Source organism: Mustelus asterias, chromosome 5 (assembly GCF_964213995.1).
Source record: "Mustelus asterias chromosome 5, sMusAst1.hap1.1, whole genome shotgun sequence".
NCBI classification, from domain to species: Eukaryota; Metazoa; Chordata; class Chondrichthyes; order Carcharhiniformes; family Triakidae; genus Mustelus; species Mustelus asterias.
Window position 1 is genome coordinate 50,526,783 of NC_135805.1, and position 25,314 is coordinate 50,552,096.

Genomic DNA, 25,314 nt, shown 5'->3' on the forward strand with positions numbered 1-25,314 from the left:
TCTAACAGGTTTATTTGGTAACAAAATCCACTAGCTTTCGGAGCGCTGCTCCTTCGTCAGGTGAGTGGGAGTTGTGTTCACAAACAGGGCATATAAAAACACAAACTCAATTTACAAAATAATGGTTGGAATGTGAGTCTTTACAGGTAATCAAGTCTCAAAGGTACAGACAATGTGAGTGGAGAGAGCGTTAAGCACAGGTTTGTGAACAGAACTCCCACTCACCTGACGAAGGAGCAGCAAGCGCTCCGAAAGCTAGTGGATTTTGCTACCAAATAAACCTGTTGGACTTTAACCTGGTGTTGCGAGACTTCTTACCTGTCATAACATCACCGTTGTTACAAAACAGCATAGATTAAATTTTCACCTTCACCGCCTGGGCATTTATCTGGTCCAGTGGGTCGCCTGCCTAGTTTTCATGCCATTGGAATCAACTAAATGAAAACCGAGCTGGTTCCAAATCAAGTGGGCGATCCACTCTGACGCATTACTGCCCAGAAGATGAAGGTGAAAAATACCCTCCATATATCTGACTCAATTTCCACAACAGCATGACTCACCCACTATTAATATAAAACAACAAACATGCAACGTAAGTTAACAACACAAACATGCCACTGATTGAGCTGTGGCTCTCGATTCTGTTCTTGAAACTTGTGTCAAATAAGTTTCCCTGGGGTTAAATGAATCTCAATCCTTCCTTTCCTTTTTCCCATAATCATAGAATCATAGAACCCTACAGTGCCGAAAGAGGCCATTCGGCCCATCGAGTCTGCACCGACCACAATCCCACCCAGGCCTTACCCCCATATCCCTACATATTTTACCTGCTAATCCCTCTAACCTACGCATCTCAGGACACTAAGGGGCAATTTCAGCACGGCCAATCAACCTAACTCGCACATCTTTGGACTGTGGGAGGAAACCAGAGCACCCGGAGGAAACCCACACAGACACGAGGAGAATGTGCAAACTCCACACAGACAGTGACCCAAGCCGGGAATCGAACCCAGGTCCTTGGAGCTGTGAAGCAGCAGTGCTAACCACTGTGCTACCAGGATATTGTGTTATAGTAACACAATAAGGAAAAATTAATGTGTTATGGTACATTTATTTCATAACCATCTCGTGAAGAACAATGTCCATGGAATGCAATATCTTTTTTCGGACACTATTTTACAGCAAAGGTCACATTTGCACAGGTGTGTTTTGTGGAATTCGATGTCTCTCAGGAGAGGGTCTGAAAATGCATTGCTGGTGTGTTACCAGCTAAATGTCCATTGCCAGTGGTTTGGCAAGGAAGAGGACTGCCTTTTCTACTTTCTGAACCGCAGAAGTTCCAGGGAGCGGAGACAGCAAGCGAAGGATGAGTGGAACTGGGGGAAAAGTCTCAAAACTGGAATGAAAAATGTTTTGGAGTAAAAATGACCTTTTTAGCACTCGAATCGATTACTTTTAAGGTGAGAAATATTCTCAGTTAACAAAAAGGAATGGGAGGAGGAAAAAAAACAAGAGTTAACGTTTCAGCTGCTGGGCTCTGATGGAAGGTCAGGAGAACTGAAATGCCTTTCCATCTCCAGGGACCTGTTTCATTTGGTCAGAGAGAAAGCGAAAAATAGATCTTTTGGCAAGTAGTTGATGAGGACCCAGAAAAGTCTGTCGAGTGAACGGCACCAATTGATAAAAAAAAACAAATGAAAGGGAGACAGACTAGCAATAATAATATATATTGGTGTTTATAAAGAGCCGGGGTGGGAAGCTGGAAATGCCTGACTGAAAAAAAAAGAGTCGTTCTACTCGAGGGGAGAACCTGAGAGCAAGCAGGGGCGGGTGGTGGAGGCTTTAAGGTCACCGCTGGGAAAAGGGGGACATGAGGCTCTGAGCGGCTCCGCCATCCATGGTCCAGCCCCGCTAGCTGAGCGTCACTCGCTCCTCCCCGAGTAAGCAGCAGTGAACAGAGGAGCTGGAGCTGCTTCTGCCTCTCTCTCTGCCCCTGCTCATCCACACCTACCTCACATGGTGTGTGTATGGTGTGCGTGTATGTGTGTCCTGTTCTCCCAGGCAGGGCTTCGTTATTTCAGCATACCCCTCCCGCTTGCATTATTGTATATATCCCCTAACTGAAAAGGGAAGCTACAAACAGTGAGAGAGAGAGAAAATAGAAGCAACTGGCGGAGACTGTGTTTTCCTGGAGTCACTCGGGGGCTTGCCTGCGATTTATTTTTTGTTTTTTAAATTATTTGGGGAGGTGTGTATGTGTGTGTGAGAGCTTTGCCATCCTGGATGCAGCTGCTGGATTGTGCAGCGCCAAGCTTCATGAGCAACCCGCACCAATTGGAGATTCCAAGGCATTCCAGGGTCACCAGTCTGCCACTATGGTTAAATGTCTTGTTTAATGGTTGAGGTACGTATTGTGGAAGCATCAAGGTGAGCAATAGGCGAATAAATATGCATTTGCCGTTGTGTTTGTTTGGGGGTTGGGGGGGGGGGTGTATCTGCCTGGGTTTGGGGAGTGAGGGTTGTATCTACCTGAGTTGGGGGGTTGGAGGATTGTATCTGCCTGGAGGTGGACGGTTGTATCTGCCTGGGTTTGGGGAGTGAGGGTTGTATCTGCCTGTGTTTGGGGAGTGAGGGTTGTATCTGCCTGGGTTTGGGGGGGTGGGTGTTGTATCTGCCTGGGTTTGGGGTGGAGGTTGTATCTGCCTGGGTTGTGGGTGGAGGTTGTATCTGCCTGGGTTTGGGGTGGAGGTTGTATCTGCCTGGGTTGTGGGTGGAGGTTGTATCTGCCTGGGTTTGGGGTGGGTGGGGGTTGTATCTGCCTGGGTTTGGGGGGTGGGTGTTGTATCTGCCTGGGTTTGGGGTGGGTGGAGGTTGTATCTGCCTGGGTTTGGGGGGTGGGTGGAGGGTTGTATCCGCCTGGGTTTGGGGGGTGGGTGTTGTATCCGCCTGGGTTTGGGGTGGGTGGAGGGTTGTATCTGCCTGTGCTTGGGGGCGTGTGGGGGTTGTATCCACCTGGGTTTGGGGGAGTGGAGGGTTGTATCTGCCTGTGTTTGGGGGTGGGGGGGTTGTAACTGACTGGTTTTGGGGGGTGGGAGGGGGTTGTAACTGCCTGGTTTTGGGGGGTGGGGGAGGAGAGAGGGTGATGTTGCTGCTGGTGGTTTTTTGAAGGGACATGTGAATAGGTTGCTGTTGAAACGTGTGGATCGGCCCAGGTTTCCAGGGAACGCATCTGCCCACTAACACGATCAACAGATGAGCGCACTGTCCAGCGCAGTGAGCTGACCCAGGCACTGGCGCTGGAGTTTTGCCTTGGCGCCAGTAGTTTTAAAGTCACGGTCGTGCTTGGCAATTGCCCCGGCTGCCCCCCACCCCCGGCTTCTAGTTTCTGCCAGGCAAAGCAAAGAGCAGCTCCAGGCCACCCATCAACGAGAACCGTCTCTCTGGTTTTCTCCTCCGCACCACTGTGCGAAATTTTTAGCGTGTTTCGGTTGCTCTGTTAGTGCGCTAAGTACTGGAGTGAAGGTTTACTCAGGGCACTGTGTGGTTTAATGTAGGTTTAGCCTCAGACAAAAAACAACAACAGCATACCTAACAGTGATTCACACTAAAATTAATGTGTTTTTTCTTTGCTAACTGTGGAATACATTTTATGTGTGTGATGCACCGACCTGAATTTATTTGACAGGAGTGTGAATTACGAGAGCAGTGACATAAACATAGCGAGGTATCTCTGCCACATTAATAAACGTTAACGGTTTAGAAACAATACCAACTCTTGCAATTTTTCTCTGTCGGGAGGTGTCCAGTACCAGTCGGTTTTGCGGATGAGGCAGAGTTAAATGAAGGGTGTGTTTATCCTGTAGTTATTGAGATGAGACCGCAGCGTGGGGTCCGGGCTCGGCAGCGCATTGTTTATACTAACTACCTGACTCCAATTCTAATTCTCTCCGACAGAGAGCTCCGCACAGGCTGGTTTTGTTCGTATATGCAGAGTGCTCGGCACTTTCTAAGCATTTAGGAAGCTCTTGATACATTTATGATCTGCCAGGGTGTACTTTTAAAGCAAGTTTTTGCGCTGTACTGTAGCTGTGGTCTGTGCTATGGGGGTCTCTAACCCAGGTGGTGTGAGACCGACCTTTCTGCACTCTCACTCAGTCCAGAGCTACATGTGAACAGAACTCTGGGACTGTGGTGTCACTTTTCAACTGTTTCAGTGGTTCACATTATCTCTCTCGGTTGTTTGGTGTGGTAGCATTTTGTGTGCATATAATGTTATTACTAATAGGTATAATTTACTTTTTTTAAAATCTGAACATCTATGTCACCATTTAGTAGAGGTGGTGCATTATAGGCGAATGGGAAGCGACATCAAATACTGAACTGGTACAGAGTAGCCTTGAATCACAAACCAATGGATGCAAATTTGCTGCTGCCTTCTTGTTGTTAGCAATGTCAGCCACATTGCTGTGGGAAGGTGCCAAGTGTAGGCCAAACACAACTCCAAGGAGAACCAGGAACACTGGATGGGATAGTTTTCCATAGGCTCATCTCTTGTATTTTCAGGGCTTACTCAGAGTGCAACTGATAGCAACCCACTGAGTGTAGATAGTCTGACTAGAAATGGTTGCTGTGTGACTTGGGGTTTAGGGAAAGAAAGAAGAATGTCAAAACCTCAAAAATCTGCTTGCGTCATGCGCTTTCTGTTAGAACGGACTTAAATCCCAGTCTGCTGATGCCCATCTAACACAGTGATCGATTGCTCCTTTGCTTGCGAGAAAATCTTTTTTAACTTGTGCTTGCAGTACTTGTGGGTTGTGTATCTTTCAAGTACAGTTTCAAATAAGATTTTTGCAGCCATCTTTTTACATATTATGTAACCTCTGCCTAACCATGGCAGCACTTCAAAATTGCAACCTTAATCAAGCTGCAGTTCATTTAAAGAATCTTTATTTTCTCTTTCCTATAGTTGCTCCAAGCATATTAGTTACCAAAAAGTGAGGTGGTTGTGATTCACGTTTATTCAAGAAGAAAGTTCACCATTAAACAGTCAAATAGTCGTTTAGTTATCGCTGTGCATAGTATTAAGAAATACCTATAAAAAAAGAATATTAATTACTGCTGACAAATTCTGGAGGTGAGATCACTGTGAAATTGCTGTCAGAATTAAATTTCTTACATCACTTTGCAGCTATTGTCCGGTAATAATGCACTGAGCAGGTAGAAAATTCTGAATTCTGTTGGGGAAACCAGTCATGTTAAGAACAAACCAGTAATTGTCAAACTGTTTGCCGTTGATTGTGGAGATTTGCTAAGGGAATAGCAATATAGTGGTTATGTTCCTGAACTAGTAACCCAAACCCTTACACTCAGAATAAATATTGTGAATTTGATTTCCGCCCTGGTAGTTTGAGAATTCCAAATCAATTTAAAAATAAAGGAACTAATAAAGCAGGCATCCATAAAAGTGACCAGCTAGCTATTGGTATGTTGTAAACACTCAACTGGTTCATTAATGTCCTTTCAGAAAAGAAACCTACTTTACCCAGCCTGTGTGGTTGACTCTTAATTGGCCTCAGAGGTGGCTGAGCATTAGTTAAGGATGGGCAATACATGCTGGTTTTGTTAGAGACATACCAAAGAAATAAATACATAAATATAGTTTAATACTCAATGTCAGCCCATCCAGATTGATTATATGAATCAGGAGTAGGCCATTCAGCCCTTCGACCCTGCTCCGCCATTCATTTTGATCATGATTGATCATCGAATTCAATATCCTGATCCCCCCTTTCCCCCATATCCCCTGACTCCTTTAGCCCCAAGAGCTATATCTAATTTCTTCTTGAAATCAGACAACGTTTTGGCCTCAACTACTTTCCGTGGTAGTGAATTCTACACATTCGCCACCCTCTGGGTAAAGAAATTTCTCCTCACCTCAGTTCTAAAAGGTTTACCCCTTACCCTCAAACTATGACCCCGAGTTCTGGACTCCTCCACCATCATAAACAGAGGTCGAGTAAAATTCCTGAAACCATGCTTCAATGGTATGCTACAATTCCAAATTCAGAGCACCTCCCGTTGCACCTGTGTGATTTATTTTATAATTTCCCAAACTGGCCATCTCTGTGACCTCTGAGTGAAAGTGCCAATTTGCGTTGAATTATGTGTAATTCTGTTCTATGCATCTGAACCCAGTGGGAGCTGGACCAAAGCTGAACAAACTCATTTCACATTGGTCATCTAACAGTCACGACAGAGAGGAAGCCTTTTTCCCGACAGTTTGGGTAGAATTTGATTCCGAATCAAGATACGTTCTGCCTCCAGTTCCTTTATGGAATTTGGTGTTGATATGATTTGCTTTTAAAATTCCCAAGGCAAAAATCAGAGCTTTGGGAGAGTTATTTCCTATAATAGCTATCTGCCAATTTCCAGTTTGAAGTATTTTGTTTCAGTTTTCCTGAATGTGTGAATAATCAGTTTTTTTAAATGTCACAGATTTTTGCCTGTAAATCTCGTGACTAATAAGTTTAATAGCCACGATGGTGGAATAATATGCCACAGCATTAATTTTACTATTCTGACTAAATTTCTTTCCAAAAAATCGTATCATTATTCTACTACAGATGGATTTCTGCAATGCATTCAGATATGTTTTCAGATTACAGGTTTAAAAGACTACAATGCTTGTTTATATATAAAAGGAAGCTACAGCTAGTTCCTTTCCCTCCCCCTTCACATGCGTACTTCCTGACATTATGACGTACTGTTTTGGCAACTGCCTTGCAGTCCAAAAATGTATTGGGACACACACAAAACACATTAGTTTGACACAGTGGTGTTATTCTTTGAACCTGTATGTAGTCTAGCAAAATTTTGTTGGTCAGAAATTTCCACTTTATCCTTTTGTTAACTAGATACATACCATTCACATCTAAATTGGTTTCTACTAACTAACCAATTACATTTTCAGCCTAACAGAGGAATCTTCAAATCATCAGATTACTTTGCACGGTAATTGTTCTTTCTCCAACATAATTGATTGTCAGTAAAGTTGGTCTGGACCAATAATAAACAAAACCTAGGCTAGGGATATTCAGAGTGAGAAACCTTATGGAACTGCACAATACAAGGACCACAGCAGGTGGTTGTTGGCACAGTAACAAGAGTGTACGTGTCCACATGGTTCTTTTTCCCAAACGGGACAATGTAAAAGCATGGCTGATTTATTATGTGCGTACAAAAGAAGCACTTGGGATTTGACACAAATAATATGGCTATTTTGTGGGAAATAAATTCAGATTTTGTTATAACTCATAAAGGCAGATCAAAGGCAAACTTGTCATAATTGTACATGGCAATGTAGTAGTGTTGTCCAAACATAAAAATGGAGCTTGTACCATTGGCACTGAAAAATAAACGCATTTAATAATTTAAGAGCTGATCAACGAACCAATATTAAGAGACAGACAATGAGAAAATTGTTTTAAAATATCAATTTGCTGACAAAGTTATGCCAATGAATTGTTACATAGATTATCTTAGTTTTGCTAAAGGAATTGCTGCCTATGCAGTTACTTCTGTTCTTTAAAAACCTATTTTGTAAGATTATAATTATCATTCCACGTAAATTTTAATAAAATAGCAATACTTTTTGAAGATGTCTGCTGTCTCTCTAGCAATCCCAAAACCTTTGAACTGCCCTATTTCCATTTACTGTCTACATTATTGAAAGGTAAGCCACTGACTGCCAAAATAATTTCAGACTATTCATTGGGCGATGAAATCCTTGAAAGCCAAATATCAGACAATAAAAAAACAGCACAAATGAAGATGGCCCTATAAAATGACAGACTTCAAAGGATGATAAGTTACTGTGACCAAAGGAAAGGAAATCTATAGGCACCCATTGGCAGCCCAACTGTGCAATCACAAAAAAACAATACATCAGGTCATAGGAAGTAAAACTGCGTGTTTTTAAAATTATCAGCAGAGAAAAAAATGCTGGAATGGTGCTGTTCAAGCGCTGTGGTGCATATGTTCATATACTGTATCCTATTCACATATTCTGATCTAACCACAAAGCATGCTGAAATATATATGGGGGAGATGGTGGTGTAGTGGTAATATCACTGAATTAGTAATCCCACCATGCCAGCTGGTGCAATTTAAATTCAATTAATAAATCTGGTGATGATGAACATGACAACTAACATTGGTTGCAATACAAACCCATCTGGTTCACTAATGTCCTTCAGGGAAGGAAATCTATCATCCTTACCTGGTCTGGCCTATGTGTGACTGCAGACTCACAGCAATGTGATTGACTCTTAACTGCCTTCCAAAATGGCCGAGCAAGTAATTAGGGATGGGAAACAAATGCTAGCCTTGCCAGTGGGGGCCATGTCCCATGAAAGAATGAAGAGAAAAGTGTATTTCTTTATGTTTAACTATCTTCCATTGTCCAACACAGAAACAGTTGCTTTTTCTTTCCCTTGAGCAGAGGCATGTTTCCTCACAATGTTACATCATTGTATGCACATGTAAAAATGAATATTGGTTTACACATTTTAAAATACATTGTCATAAGTATTCCAGCCACTTCTTTTTAAAAAAGCTGGTACGTCAAACATGCAAATCACTTCTGTTCATTCTTCCTCAGTCTTGTCTGCCAATTTACAAGGGAAATTTGCAGCATTGTTTACTACTTATCCTGCGTGCATTTCTATCTGCTTGCCCCAGATTCTCTTGATAATTGGAGAAACAGAGCTTTTACAGCAAAAAGTGGGATTTATTTTAATATTGGTTTTATGCATCTGGGATACTGGTTTTAATAGTTTCATAAATGTGAAAAAAGTCAGATTTTTAGTGGTAAAACTGGTCATTCAAAATGCAGAATAATATATACCATTAAAATAATTCAGAACAATGTGAAACATGTGTCTTTCATTTTGCAGCTAATGCTCATCAACAGATAGAGATCAAGATTATTGTTTAGGTTTTAAATACTGTTTTTCAACTACAAAGCCCAAAGAAAGGATATTGTCCTTTTGAATAAAGTAGATACCTTTTAAATGTAAAAGGAGGACTGGATAGCGTAATGACCTTGAATGTTATTCTTTGACCCAGGAACCTGATTTCGAAAACAGTACAACTGATTGGAATTATATATTCCCTTTCTCTGTTAGCTATTTGTATCTTAAATTGGATTTAATCTGAATCCTAATTGTAGGTCAGCTACATAAAATTGACTCTAATTCATCATTAATTGAAATAAAATTAACAGTTTTCCTCTGTAGTTCCAAGCTACATGTGAGTTAGGAAGAGGTTACATTGTTATTGCAGGAGTATTCTAAGTTCAGGGTTAAGGTATATTTGTTGAGGCAGAGGAGACCGAGCTTTATCAGCTATTTGACATATACAGTTTCTGAACAGAAAGCACTTGTTGCGGCTGGCCCCAAGTGCCAGAAATGCCAATATTTTCCTTCTGCCCACGTCAATATGCCTGACCTTGAGAATATATTTCACTAAAATATTCATTGAAATATAAATAAAATCTAATCTTCACAATTTATATTTTACATCTGAAGTGGCCCTCAATTTCCTGGAACAGCTTAATCTGTCACTTTAAATTGTCGTGTTTTGTAGCCTTGTCTCCCAGAAGCACACTCGCTGCAAGATTTCTTGGAAGCGTAATTTGAAAACGCTACAGTGAGCACAGTGGCGATTTAGGGGCCTCAGAAGCAGCATGGCCAGCGGCTTACCCAATCTGCATCAATTAAGGAGCAACCAATAATATTAGAACATAGAACATAGAACATTACAGCGCAGAACAGGCCCTTCGGCCCACGATGTTGCACCGACCAGTTAAAATAAATAAAAAAAAAACTGTGACCCTCCAACCTAAACCAATTTCTTTTCGTCCATGAACCTATCTACGGATCTCTTAAACGCCCCCAAACTAGGCGCATTTACTACTGATGCTGGCAGGGCATTCCAATCCCTCACCACCCTCTGGGTAAAGAACCTACCCCTGACATCGGTTCTATAACTACCCCCCCTCAATTTAAAGCCATGCCCCCTCGTGCTGGATTTCTCCATCAGAGGAAAAAGGCTATCACTATCCACCCTATCTAAACCTCTAATCATCTTATATGTTTCAATAAGATCCCCTCTTAGCCGCCGCCTTTCCAGCGAAAACAATCCCAAATCCCTCAGCCTCTCCTCATAGGATCTCCCCTCCATACCAGGCAACATCCTGGTAAACCTCCTCTGCACCCTCTCCAAAGCCTCCACATCCTTCCTGTAATGTGGGGACCAGAACTGCACACAGTACTCCAAGTGCGGCCGCACCAGAGTTGTGTACAGTTGCAACATAACGCTACGACTCCTAAATTCAACCCCCCTACCAATAAACGCCAAGACACCATATGCCTTCTTAACAACCTTATCTACTTGATTCCCAACTTTCAGGGATCTATGCACACATACACCTAGATCCCTCTGCTCCTCCACACTATTCAAAGTCCTCCCGTTAGCCCTATACTCAACACATCTGTTATTCCTACCAAAGTGAATTACCTCACACTTCTCCGCATTAAACTCCATCCGCCACCTCTCGGCCCAACTTTGCAACCTGTCTAAGTCTTCCTGCAAACTACGACACCCTTCCTCACTGTCTACCACACCACCGACTTTGGTGTCATCAGCAAATTTGCTAATCCACCCAACTATACCCTCATCCAGATCATTAATAAATATTACAAACAGCAGTGGCCCCAAAACAGATCCCTGAGGTACACCACTTGTAACCGCACTCCATGATGAATATTTACTATCAACCACCACCCTCTGTTTCCTATCCGCTAGCCAATTCCTGATCCAATTTCCTAGATCACCCCCAATCCCATACATCTGCATTTTCTGCAGAAGCCTACCATGGTGAACCTTATCAAACGCCTTACTAAAATCCATATATACCACGTCCACTGCCTTGCCCCCATCCACCTCCTTGGTCACTTTCTCAAAAAACTCAATAAGGTTAGTAAGGCACGACCTACCTGCCACAAAACCATGCTGACTATCACCTATCAATTCATTACTCTCCAAATAACTATAAATCCTATCCCTTATAATTTTTTCCAACATCTTGCCGACAACAGAAGTGAGACTCACCGGTCTATAATTCCCGGGGAAGTCTCTGTTCCCCTTCTTAAACAATGGGACAACATTCGCTAACCTCCAATCTTCTGGTACTATACCAGAGGCCAACGACGACCTGAAGATCAGAGCCAGAGGCTCTGCAATCACTTCTCTTGCCTCCCAGAGAATCCTTGGATAAATCCCATCCGGACCAGGGGATTTATCTATTTTCAGACCCTCCAGAATATCCTGCACATCCTCCTTATCAACTGTAATACTGTCTATTCTACTCCCTTGCAACCCAGTGTCCTCCTCAGCTATATTCATGTCCCCTTGCGTGAACACCGAAGAGAAATATTGGTTCAATGCTTCACCAATCTCCTCCGGTTCCACACATAACTTCCCTCTGCCATCTATAACTGGCCCTAAACTTGCCCTAACCAACCTTCTGTTCTTGACATACCTATAGAACGCCTTAGGATTCTCTTTAACCCTATCCGCCAAAGTCTTCTCATGTCCCCTTTTAGCCCTTCTAAGCTCGCTCTTCAACTCCCTCTTAGCCAATCTAAAGCTTTCTAGTGCACTACCCGAGTGCTCACGTCTCATCCGAACATAAGCCTCCTTTTTCTTTTTAACCAACAAAGAAACTTTTTTGGTGCACCACGGTTCCCTAGCCCTACCAATTCCTCCTTGCCTGACAGGGACATACCTATCACAGACTCGCAGTAGCTGCTCCTTGAAAAAACTCCACATGTCGGACGTTCCCAGTCCCTGTAATCTCCTAGTCCAACCTATGTTTCCTAATTCTCTCCTAATAGCCTCATAATTACCCTTCCCCCAGCTAAAACCACTGGCCCGAGGTTCATGCCTATCCCTTTCCATCACTAAGGTGAACGTAACCGAATTGTGGTCACTATCACCAAAATGCACACCAACTTCCAAGTCTAGCACCTGGTCTGGCTCATTTCCCAGCACCAGATCCAATATAGCCTCACCTCTAGTTGGCCTGTCTACATACTGAGTCAAAAAACCTTCCTGCACGCTTTGAACAAAAACTGACCCCTCTAACGAGCTAGAGCTATAACAATTCCAGTCAATATTAGTCAAGTTAAAATCCCCCATAACAATTGCCCTATTACTTTCACTCCTAAGCAGGATTGACTCCGCAATCCTTTCCTCAACCTCTCTAGAACTTTTAGGAGGTCTATAAAAGACTCCCAACAGGGTGACCTCTCCTCTCCTATTTCTAATCTCCGCCCATACTACCTCAACAGATAAGTCCTCATCAAACCTCCTCTCTGACACTGTGATACAATCTCTGACCAATAATGCTACCCCTCCCCCTCTTCTACCTCCTTCCCTACTTCGACTAAAACATTTGAACCCCGGGACCTGCAGCATCCATTCCTGCCCCTGCTCTATCCATGTCTCTGAAATAGCCACAACATCGAAGTCCCAGGTACTGATCCACGCTGCAAGTTCACCCACTTTATTGCGAATACTCCTGGCATTGAAGTATACACATTTCAAACCCTGCTCCACCCCACCTCTGCAATGCCGTGCATTGCAGTCCCCATCCATGCATCCCTCACTTTCAGCCCCACTACTCAGGATCCCTCCCCCCCCCCGAATCAGTTTAAACCTCCCTGCATGGCCTTAGCAAATTTACCCCCCAGGATATTGGTCCCCTTCTGATTAAGGTGTAGACCATCCTTCTCATAGAGGTCACACCTTCCCCAGTACGAGCCCCAATTGCTTAAGTACCTGAACCCCTCCCTCCTGCACCATCCCCTCAGCCATGAATTCAAACCTTCCCTCTCCCTATTCCTCTCTAAACTATCCCGTGGTACAGGCAAGAGTCCAGAGATAACCACTCTGTCAGTCTTGGCCTTTAGTTTCCACCCCAACTCCATAAATCCCTGCCTAATATCCCCTTCCCCTATCCTCCCTATGTCGTGTGTCCCCACATGTACAATAACTTGTGGTTTATCTCCCTCCCCCCTAAGAGTCCTGAATACCCTGTCAGACACATCCCGGACCCCAGCCCCTGGTAGGCAACACACCAACCCTGAGTCCCTACCTTTAGTTCCGACCCTCCTATCTGTCCCCTTAATTGTGGAGTCCCCAATCACAAGGCCCAGTCTTTTACAGCCCCTAACCACCTGAGCTTTCTCACTCGGCTCACCTTAGCCATAGAATTCCGAATTTCAAACTCTGCATTTTGATTTGATTTATTATTGGCGCATTTGTTGGTATACAGTGAAAAGTATTGATTCTTGCGCTACACAGACAAAGTATACCGTTCATAGAATACATGGGAGAGAAGGAAAGGCGAGGGTGCAAAATGTGGTGTTACAGTCATAGCTAGGGTGTAGAGGAAGATCAACTTAATACAAGGTAGGTCCATTCAAAAATCTGATGGCAGCAGGGAAGAAGCTGTTCTCGAGTCAGTTGGTATGTGATCTCAGATTTTTGTAACTTTTTTCCGACGGGAGAAGGTGGACAAGAGAATGTCCGGGGTGCGTGGGGTCCTTAATTATGCTGGCTGCTTTTCCAATTATCTTACACTATTCGGAGCCTCGATCTGCTGGCCCTGTCTTGTAAAACTTCCCTTTGCCTCCCAGGACCTAGAAGAGTTGCTGTCAGCAGCACTGCCAGCCCAAAGCTGTTAGCTGCCTCAGACAGGCACTGCAGCTCACCAGGTTTATTCGGATGAAACTCGATGTACAATTTCAGGAGACCAGAATTGAAGGAACACAGAAATTCCGGTCGGTCATAGGGCTGAAGGAGACTACAGTCAGAGGAAGGAGTAAAGCCATAGAGGGATTTGCAAAGAAGGATTCGAATTTTTTAATTGAGACGTTGCAGGTCCGGGTTCTAGTAAAGCTCAGTGAGCGCTGGGATGAGGTATGAATGGGTCTTGATGTGAGTTTGGATATGGGCAGCAGACGTTTGGATGAGCTCAAATTTACCTCTCCTCTTCTGTTTCAGCCATATTATTTTGATTCCAACCACAATCACACTTGTGCTCTCCGAGTGGAACAATAACTTGTTAGAAATTAAGTTAATTGTAACTCAAACTGATTTTGTCTTGAGGCCATTACAGGTATTTAAGACGGAGAGGGGTGGGAATTTACAGCCTTGCTTGTCCCAAAACTGTAAAATCCCACCCGAGGTCAACGGACCTTTCCATGGTCGGCCCCTCACCCACCCCGATTCCCCGGCGGGTGGGATGGGAAAATTCCAACCATGGCTTTCATCTGATTAAAATGCTCAGGACTAAAACCTAAGTTATAAAGGTTAAAGTGCATCTTTTCTAAATAGACCATTATTAGCGATTATTGCCATTTTGGCAGAATTTCTGAAAGGTCCACACCGTGATGTCTTCAATCTCATTGTCCTTGCATTGATTCACTATGAACAAAACGAATAGACTTTCCTAATAAGATGTTCCTTCAAATGTGAAACCACATTCTTTAAAATTGTTCCATGTCAGGGTAGCATTGTTTATCAATAATGACATTTCTGCAATCATTAGAGATGACGTTGATTAAGGAGATCAGGATGTTGGGATCGGTTTGAGTAGAGATGAGGAATAGTAGGGGAAAGAAATCAATAAAGGGATTTAAAGACTCCATACCAGTAACCACAATGTAGGGCATAGTATACAAGAAGAAATACTGGGTGCTTGTGATAAAGGAATGGCAATAACCATGGATGGCTAAAATCAACAGGGTGGAATTTTCCCCCAAAAATTCTAAGTGTCGAATTCATGTAGAAACTGGAGTAAATCACGCTGGGTTTTTTTATGCGGGAGTTTAAAAATGAATCTCCCACACTCCATGCACTGCAGTGTGCCTCAGCATGAATCACGTTAAAAATCAGTGGGCAAGGCCTATCTCCGCCGGAGAGGCCAACAGCATAGCGCTGAGTGGGCCACTGCGCATGCACCGATCTGTCAGCGCCAAGTTCGCCTGTCTGCCGGCCTCCTGATTGCTGGCCAGCTCAATTGCTGGCCAGCCCCATGACCCCCGCAATGCCGGCCATGTGACCCCCCCACCACCAACCCCCCCCCCCCCCCCCCCCACCACCACCAACCCCCCCCCCCCCCTCCCCCCCCGCCCCGCTCACCCTAACCCGATCGCTGGTCTCCTGGACATGTCCGGTCCAGCCTCGACCCCTCCAATTCCATACCCCAACCCCCACCCCACAGTGCCAACCGCCCCTCTCACAGTCCTGACTCTCCCAGCAGGCTGCCACCCCCCCCCCACCCGGATGGCCAACCCCGATCGCTGGCCTCCCTCCCTCCCTCCCTCCCTCTCCCACCAATCCCGACTGCAGAGTGACAACGGGACCCCCCGATCGATTGCGCCCTCCCAGAGGCCCAGCCCCATCATGCCCAACCCCCCATTAGGCCCCACCCCCTTGGCACTGCCCCATGCCTGGTGGCCACTGGACATTGGCACTGCCAAGGTGGCAATGCCCAGGGGGCACCCCTGGCATCCAACCCTCTGGGGGGCCTCAATTGCCCCTCCTTCACTCCAGTGGGTTCAGGCTGCCAGTTCCCCACAAGTGGGGAGCTACTGTAAACCCCGTTGGAGTGAAGCACACCTGGCGGGTCGGGGGAGAGGCTAGGGGGCCCGGAGATTTCCATCCCGGACTGACTAATGACATTTAAATTGTGTGCAAATTAGGTGCTGCATACATTATGCAGCTCCGCACCAATTTCCAGCACGGAGCTGACGGTGAAACAGCCCCCACTAGAGTTTCCTGGCCCGCAGCACTAAAAAAGCAGCGCAGCGGGATGGGATTATCACCTCCATAAACGGAAAAAATTAGGTTGGTAATAGTAACCTGGATGCTTTCTAGATAGTTTCTTAGAACAGGATATTCTGGAACCAACCAGAGAGCAGTTTATTTTAGAGTTAGTGTATTGTGACATGATTAACGACCTCAGAGTAAAGGCACCCCTATGTAGTAGTGACGACAATATGATTGAATTTTACATCCAGTTTGAAAGAGGGAAAAGTGGGTCTAAGACTCGTATTTTAAACTTAAAAAAAGGGCAACCAAGTGGGCATCAAAACTGAGCTAGGTGAAGTGAAATGGGATACTAGGCTGGGGGAGAGAACAACAGAGAAGCATAGATATTTCAGAATATTCTGAAAAGTATATTCCTGCTGTAAAGAAAAATTCTAAAGGGAGGAGCCACCACCCATGGTTAGCTAAAGAAGTTAAGGGAAGAATCAACCTTAAGGGAAAAGCATGTAACTGTGCAACGATGAGTGGCAGGTCAGGTGACTGATCAGAGTATAAAGAACAGCAGAGAATGACCAAAAGGCTAATCAGGAGGAAGAAATGAGAGTACTCGAGAAAGCCAGCTGGGAATGTAAAAACAGACAGCAAGAGTTTCTACATGTGTTTGAACAGGAAAAGAGCAAGAAAAGTGAGTGTTGGTCAAGAGGATACAGGAAACATTCCAGTAACAGGTGTAAATCAGAAGATGGAAGGGAGAGAGGAACTTGGTGAAATCGCAATCACTCGGGTAACTTTACTGAGCAAACTGATGGAGCTGCAGGCTGACATGTCTCTGGGTCACCATGGATTTAATCCGAGGTCTTAAAAGAGGTGGCTAATGAGATAATAGATGTGCTGGTATTAATTTTCCAAAACTGGTTAGATTCTGGAAAGGTTTCATCAGACTGTAAAGTAGCAAATATAACCTCTCTATTCAAGGAGGGAGGGAGGCAGAAAACAGGAAAGTATAGGTCAATTAGCTGGACGTTTTAAAGTTTATTTATTATTGTCACAAGTAGGCTTACATTAACACTGCAATGAAGTTACTGTGAAAATCCCCTAGTCGCCACACTCTGACACCTGTTTGGGTACACTGAGGGAGAATTTAGCACGGCCAATGCACCTAACCAGCACGTCTTTCAGACTGTGGGAGGAAACTGGAGCACCAGGAGGAAACATGTCTGTCATGGGGAAGGTGTTAGAATCGATCATTGAAGAGATTATAGCTGGGCACTTAAATAAGTTCAAGGTCTTCTTCTTTTTTGGCAGTCCCTCGGGGTCAAGGATGACTTGTTTCCACTCCAGAGAGGTGGCTGAATAGTCCAATCCTGGAGCTGCAGACTCAGCCACAGGTTTGGCAGGTAGTGTTTGATGAGTTGGGTGGGTCGCTCTGGATTCTGCGCTCTTTCTGCTCTTTACACTTGGCCTCCGTGTGCTCCACCCAGTGACGCTCAAGATGATGGCACCTTTGTAGATCCTTCTTCTCCAGTTTGTACATTTTCAGGCTAGCAATTCCCATATGTCGAAGGGGATGTTGCATTTATTTAGGGAGGCTTTCAGAATGTCCTTGTTGCGTTTCCTCTGCCCTCCTAGTGATCCCTTGCCATTGCAGAGCTCGGAGTAGAGCACTTGTTTCGGGAGTCTTGTGTCAGGCAATGTGGCCCGCCCATCGCAGCTAGTCGAGCATGACCAATGCCTCGATACTGGGGACATTGGCTTGGGAGTGGATGCTCACATTGGTTCACCTGTCCTGCCAGTGGATTTGCAGGATTTTGTGGAGGCAACGTTGGTGATATCTCTCCAGGGATTTGAGGTGTCTGCTGTACATTGTCTATGTTCCTGATGCATACCGGAGGGCAGGGATGATGAGTGCTCTGTAGACCATGAGCTTGGTGCTGGATTTGAGGTCTCAGTCTTCAAACATTATTCAGACTTCGAAAAACTCCACTGGCGGATTGGAGTCGATCCTGGATTTCATTGTTGATGTCTGCTTGCATCGAGAGGAAGCTCTGGAGTTATGGAAAAAGATCCACTTGTCCAGGAGCTCACCATAGATCTTGCTGGTTGGGGGGTAGTTTTCGGTGGCAGGAGCAGGCTGGTAGAGAACCTTTGTTTTTTAGATGTTTAGTCTGCAGCCCATTCTCTCATATGCCTTAGTGAATACATCGATGGTTTGTAGCTCAGTCTCTGAGTGTGAGCACACACTGGCATCTTCTGTATACTGCAACTTGATGACAGAGGTTGGGGTGGTCTTGTTTCTGGCCTGGAGGTTGAACAATTTTCTGCTTGTCCAGTAGGTTAGCTCCACTCCAGTGGAGAGTTTCAGGGTGATGGGGTGGACTGTTGCTGTGAGAAAGATGGAGAAGAGCGTTGGTGCGATGACGCAGCCCTGCTTGACCCCAGTTTGCACTCGCATTGGGTCTGTGGTGGTTTCGTTGGTGAGGATCACAGCTTGCATGTCATCGTGAAGCAGGCGGAGAATGGTGACAAATTTCTACGTGCAGCCGAATTTGGGGAGGATGTTCCACAATTCCTCGTGTTTGACAGAGTCGAACGGCTTTGCAAGATCCAAAAAGACCATGTATAGAGGCTGATGCTGCTCCCTGCACTTTTCCTGGACTTGTCGCACGCAAGTCCATTGTGCTTCTTGATGGGCGGAAGCCACACTGAAACACATTCTTAGAGAGAGTTTGTACTACATTTTTAATATTTATTTTATGGAATTATCGCAACCAGAAATTCTGCGCTACTTTTCCCCTCCTGCTAAACAGAACTCTTTATCAGTAGTTTCATACACATGGTATGTAAATAGATCCCATTATGGTGATGTTAAAATGGGAGGTATGGGAGGTTGATGATAGTGCTGGAAGTATTTTCCTCTGACTGTAAACACTTTAAATATTTTAATAATTTTTGAAACCTCCGAAAAAGGGACTGAAGCATAAATTGCAAATAAGATGAATAGGTCGTCTCACTTGCTTTGATGTACTCCTAATATTGGAGTGCATAAATTTAAAATGTTTTATAAGGCTTCTCCGACAGCATTGGAAGAGCATCGTTTTATCCCCCAATTTCATGTAAAATACTAACCATTTCGCTGGCTGCCCTGTTGAATTTCCAAGATCTTCAAGTTCTGTAGCAATGCTCCCCCATATCTAAAGCACTTGGCTGTTTTAATGATCAGACCTTTGACTTGGTTTCTTAAAAGCTGTGTTACACTTATTTTATCTTGTGGCTTAGAAAGTTTGGCTTCTGTGATCTGTGGAACATATCCTTAGTTTGGAGCATGGGGCAGTGATGGCGGAGGGGTAGGAGGGGGTGGGGGAGGGAGGATTCCTGGGGTGGGTGCACACATTCTGGGATCGGCGTGGTCAAATATTTTGCTGAAGAAGAAGTTTGCCATGATATTAATGAGGTTAAGTAGAGACAGGTACGAGCAGTGAAGTTGCACCAAATCAACGACCCCTCTCCTCCCCAACCCCCCACTTCCTTCAATGAATAATCTAACCATAATTTGAAGAGGATTGACTTGCTCTCCAGCAGCAACCCAGTCAAAAGGTTGCCAAATGAGGCTTGAACCCTGCCAAGAATTCCAAGACCTGTACCATCCAGCAAGGAGATATCATGCAGCTGGTAGTCCAGTTATAACCGTTGGCAGTGGAGGATGAAATAGATAAAAGGAGATTTGCAGCTTGAAAGAGTGGGCATGTGTTGCTAGTTGACATTTACCTTACTTACTAAGTCATCTCCGACATAAATAGTTCAGTCCTGCTGTGCAGAAAGCGGTGGGTGAATGTCATGACCTATATTTTACAGTCTGTTTCAACTATCATGGATGCCCATTCTTCAATATGCAATTTTCAAATACACTCCCAGGACTTCAATTCTCTCTGAAGTGTATAAATGCACCAAATGTTTGGTGATAGTGTATAGTGTGTCTTATCATATCTAATCCACTGCTTCTTAAAAAATAATGTCCTTCCCTGAGCACTAAGCCTGATGCCAGACTTCTTATTGGCAACTGGAACTTCATGGGATGCATGTGGCATGTCGCTTCCAGTGTTGTTTATAAGCTGCATATCATTGTATGCTGGCTACCTGCTTTGTTCCTCCGATTTGTCACTTCTCAGGCCATAGAGTGGGCAGACTGTGTTGGACAGATATGGTAACACTCTGAAAGCCATTGGCCTTATGTGTTCTCCATCCTGTTGTAGCCTAGTTGAATGTAAAGCTGTGTGCAGGGGAAGAGATGTTGTCACCACCATAAAGGTTGAAGTCTACAAACAATGATATCGAGGGAGAAATCTCACACCTAATTGAATCTTTCCCTGAGAGATTCCTGTAGATTGGAGCACATGGACTCAACAGCTTCAGTGGGAACATTTCAGAGACAAACTCCCATCTATGAACTGAGAGAAAGAGAAAAGAAACATATTACTATGGTTGCAATATGTCAAAATCTTTGATATGGTTAACATGGTGAGATTATAAATGGGGGTCATTTTAACCTAACATACCCATCTGCAAACTGACGAGGTTGTGTTGAATGCTATTGTTAAACCCTGCCCAACCTCACTCTCAGTTGAAGTCAGCAGACAGAGTGTGATACTTATGGAGGTGGGTATGTCAACTTGTTTTATCCCCACCAACGAGTTAGGTTAAAATTACTCTCATTCTGTGCACTGTGTCAAATATTTTGCTGAATAAGAAGTTTGCCATGATATTAATGACGTTAAGTAGAGACAGGTACGAGCAGTGAAGTTGCACCAAATCAACGACCCCTCCCCTCCCCAACCCCCCACTTCCTTCAATGAATAATCTAACCATAATTTGAAGAGGATTGACTTGCTCTCCAGCAGCAACCCAGTCAAAGGTTGCCAAATGAGGCTTGGCCAATTTCATGGTTGGGCCTTATTTCCATGCCATCAGCAAGCTGCTTATTCGAATTGAGTGTTGAAAATTTATTGGCTGCACCAAGAAGCCCATTCAGTATAAGAAGGTGAGGGAAGTGGAGGTTAATTCGTCGGAGGCTACATGGAGTTTTGCATTTTGGAGGCCAGTTTTTCAGCATTGATGCAATTTTTACACCTGAAATGTACCTGTGATTTCAAATGGTCTCCTGCAAAAGTCCTTTTAAGAACCACAGGTAGATCCCTTTAACAGAACCACAGGTAGGTCCTACTACAAAGTATGCATGCTATGCCCATTGGTATTGAAGCTTACAAAAGGCATTCCAAAAACTGAAGCCACTTCAGAGTGTAGGACAGAGATAAGGAGACATTTCTTCACCCAAAGAGTGGTGAGCTTGTGGAATTCATTACCACAGGAAGTAGTTGATGCCAAAACATTGAATGTATTCAAGAGGCGGCTGGATATAGCACTTGGAGTGAATAGGATCAAAGGTATGGGGAAAAGACAGGATTAGGCTATTGAGTTGGACGATCAACCATGATCGTAATGAATGGCGGAGCAGGCTCGAAGGGCCAAATGGCCTCCTCCTGCTTCTATCTTCGATGTTTCTATGTATTAAAGAACCAACCATATTGCTGTGTGACTCCAGTCACAATAAGGCCAGGCCAAGTAAACATTGCAGCTTCTCTTCTGAATTTGTAGGTTTCTTGTTAAAAACTGATTTTAAATTTTGAAAAGGTGGCATTTGGACTGATGGGTCTGGATTTTAGCCCGAGGTTATTTGTGGAAGGAGGCTGCTGGAAGGTCAAGAAACCAGAAGAATGGGTTTCCCGAATGTCCTTTAGAATTTACAACTGCTTTCTACTGCTGCCATGTTTTTCTGTGGATTTTCCATGCACAAACAGCCTGATTGACAGGCCTGAGGCATTTAAGGCAGAAAGCCTGCTCCACAAGACTGAAGCCAAAAGCTGGTAGATGAGTTGAGAGAATGAGAGAGGTCATGCAGGGATTCTGATCTTGGAGGAGAGGCTTCCCATTCCCATGGGTAGTACATTGCAGTGGGGAAATTTAACCATTTTCCAGGGAAAGGGTGCAGTCTGATGATAGTCATTGGGTGGGGAAGTAGTGGTGGGAGATGAGGTGGATTGCGCAAATGTTTGCTGACCACCTCATTGGGTCTTGTTATAATCCTGGTAGAGATCAGTAACTTTTTAAGGTTTATTTATTTAAAAGTCAACTTCTGCTGTGACCAAGATCTGAGGTAGGTTTTACAATCAATCATTCCAAGTAAAATATAAAATACAAAAAAATGATAGAAACAGCAGTACAAAGAACAAACAAAGAACAATACAGCACAGGAACAGGCCCTTCGGCCCTCCAAGCCCGCGCCGCTCCCCGGTCCAGGATTGAATCCTGAATCCAGGATCCCCGCCCAATTTTCCAGCCTATCTACATACCAATATCCTATCCACCGAGCTGTCCCTCACAGCTACGATGCTTTGTTCATTACAACCTATTAACTCACCCCCACCCCCCCATTCCAGACCAAACAGTAGAATAACATCCGCTGCTAGGAATCTCTGGTGCCGCTGCAGTGAATGGAGTTTTGGCTGAGCGCCAAATTCTCCATTCTCATTGACAGCGGGGTGCGAATGGACAAGGTCGGAGAATCCTGCACATCCTGACCATCAAATTAGGATCTTTATATTATCAGGGTTTAAAGTTTACCAGTCATTAGAGTTTGTTCTTTGTGCGGATGGGATATATCACCATCTAAAATCTGAAAGGCTATGATATTCTTGTGTTTTGGGCAACCACATGTGCAGGTAGTGTCATCAGCTAGACAAGCTTGACTTCTGGGTTTCAGAGATTGAGTGGCAGGCTGCATTACAGTGGCGCACTATTGAAGTTCAGAGTTTCATGGGTAGTACATTCATAAATGTGTCACCCCACAGCTTAAGGCTCTGCAGACAGATGGGGGATAAGTGACCACCACATAGTCGAGGACAACCAGTCAGGGAATGCTGGAGTCCTTGGAGTGCACCTTGTCCCTAAACTAGTACTTAGTTCTGAAAATTACACCTGCTAAACCACAACGAATTTACCATCTACAAGAATTTCATTATTTTCTCTTTTTACTTGTGTAAATAGTTTAATTCCAACCTTACTTTTACGTATCACATTTTATGTTCACCAAAACAGACTAAACAACAGAAAATACTGCAATAATGAAATGGAGACCTTCAATTGTAGACCATCTTAAATTACTCAGCTGAAATTACTGAGTTTCTATACACTTTCCATAATAGAACATAGAACAGTACAGCACAGAACAGGCCCTTCGGCCCACGATGTTGTGCCGAGCTTTATCTGAAACCAAGATCAAGCTATCCCACTCCCTATCATCCTGGTGTGCTCCATGTGCCTATCCAATAACCGCTTAAATGTTTCTAAAGTGTCTGACTCCACTATCACTGCAGGCAGTCCATTCCACACCCCAACCACTCTCTGCGTAAAGAACCTACCTCTGATATCCGTCCTGTATTTCCCACCACGAACCCTATAGTTATGCCCCCTTGCAATAGCTCCATCCACCCGAGGAAATAGTCTTTGAACGTTCACTCTATCTATCCCCTTCATCATTTTATACACCTCTATTAAGTCTCCCCTCAGCCTCCTCCGCTCCAGAGAGAACAGCCCTAGCTCCCTCAACCTTTCCTCATATGACCTACCCTCCAAACCAGGCAGCATCCTGGTAAATCTCCTCTGCACTCCTTCCAGCGCTTCCACATCCTTCCTATAGTGAGGTGACCAGAACTGCACACAATATTCCAAATGTGGTCTCACCAAGGTCCTGTACAGTTGCAGCATAACCCCACGGCTCTTAAACTCCAACCCCCTGTTAATAAAAGCTAACACACTATAGGCCTTCTTCACAGCTCTATCCACTTGACTGGCAACCTTTAGAGATCTGTGGATATGGACCCCAAGATCTCTCTGTTCCTCCACAGTCTTCAGAACCCTACCTTTGACCCTGTAATCCACATTTAAATTTGTCCTACCAAAATGAATCACCTCACATTTATCAGGGTTAAACTCCATTGGCCATTTTTCAGCCCAGCTTTGCATCCTATCTATGTCTCTTTGCAGCCTACAACAGCCCTCCACCTCATCCACTACTCCACCAATCTTGGTGTCATCAGCAAATTTACTGATCCACCCTTCAGCCCCCTCCTCTAAGTCATTAATAAAAATCACAAAGAGCAGAGGACCAAGCACTGATCCCTGCGGCACACCGCTAGCAACCTGCCTCCAATCCGAAAATTTTCCATCGACCACCACCCTCTGTCTTCGGTCAGACAGCCAGTTACCTATCCAATCGGCCAACTTTCCCTCTATCCCACACCTCCTCACTTTCATCATAAGCCGACCATGGGGGACCTTATCAAACGCCTTACTAAAATCCATGTATATGACATCAACTGCCCTACCTTCATCAACACACTTAGTTACCTCCTCAAAAAATTCTATCAAATTTGTGAGGCACGACTTGCCCTTCACGAATCCGTGCTGACTATCTCGGATTAATCCGCATCTTTCTAAATGGTCGTAAATTCCATCCCTAAGGACCCTTTCCATCAATTTACCAACCACCGAAGTAAGACTAACCGGTCTATAATTACCAGGGTCATTTCTATTCCCTTTCTTAAACAGAGGAACAACATTCGCCATTCTCCAGTCCTCTGGCACCATCCCCGTGGACAGCGAGGACCCAAAGATCAACGCCAAAGGCTCTGCAATCTCATCCCTTGCCTCCCACAGAATCCTAGGATACATTTCATCAGGCCCAGGGGACTTATCGACCTTCAGTTTATTCAAAACTGCCAAGACATCCTCCCTCCGAACATCTATTTCCTCCAGCCTATTAGCCTGTAACACCTTCTCTTCCTCAAAAACATGGCCCCTCTCCTTGGTGAACACTGAAGAAAAGTATTCTTCATCACCTCGCCTATCTCTACTGACTCCATACACAAGTTCCCACTACTGTCCTTGACCGGCCCTAACCTCACCCTGGTCATTCTTTTATTCCTCACATAAGAGTAAAAAGCCTTGGGGTTTTCCTTGATCCGACCCGCCAAGGACTTCTCATGTCCCCTCCTAGCTCTCCTAAGCCCCTTTTTCAGCTCATTCCTTGCTAACTTGTAACCCTCAATCGAGCCATCTGAACCTTGTTTCCTCATCCCTACATAAGCTTCCCTCTTCCTTTTCACAAGACATTCCACCTCTTTTGTGAACCATGGTTCCCTCACTCGGCCATTTCCTCCCTGCCTGACAGGAACATACCTATCAAGGACATCCAGTATTTGTTCCTTGAAAAAATTCCACTTTTCATTAGTTCCTTTCTCTGACAGTTTCTGTTCCCAACTTATGCCCCCTAATTCTTGCCTAATCGCATCATAATTACCC

At 44.5% G+C, this 25,314-nt stretch overlaps 1 protein-coding gene across 1 annotated transcript in view; it reads left to right on the top strand.

Annotated features, from left to right (window-relative positions):
• Positions 1-1,928: 1,928 nt before the first annotated feature.
• Positions 1,929-25,314, top strand: part of LOC144493522 (3',5'-cyclic-AMP phosphodiesterase 7B-like) — a 139,281-nt gene continuing 115,895 nt past the window's right edge. The window contains exon 1 of the mRNA XM_078212569.1: positions 1,929-2,404. Coding sequence (XP_078068695.1) covers positions 2,384-2,404 — 21 coding nt within the window. The 5' untranslated portion in view covers positions 1,929-2,383. The remainder of the gene's footprint in view (positions 2,405-25,314) is intronic.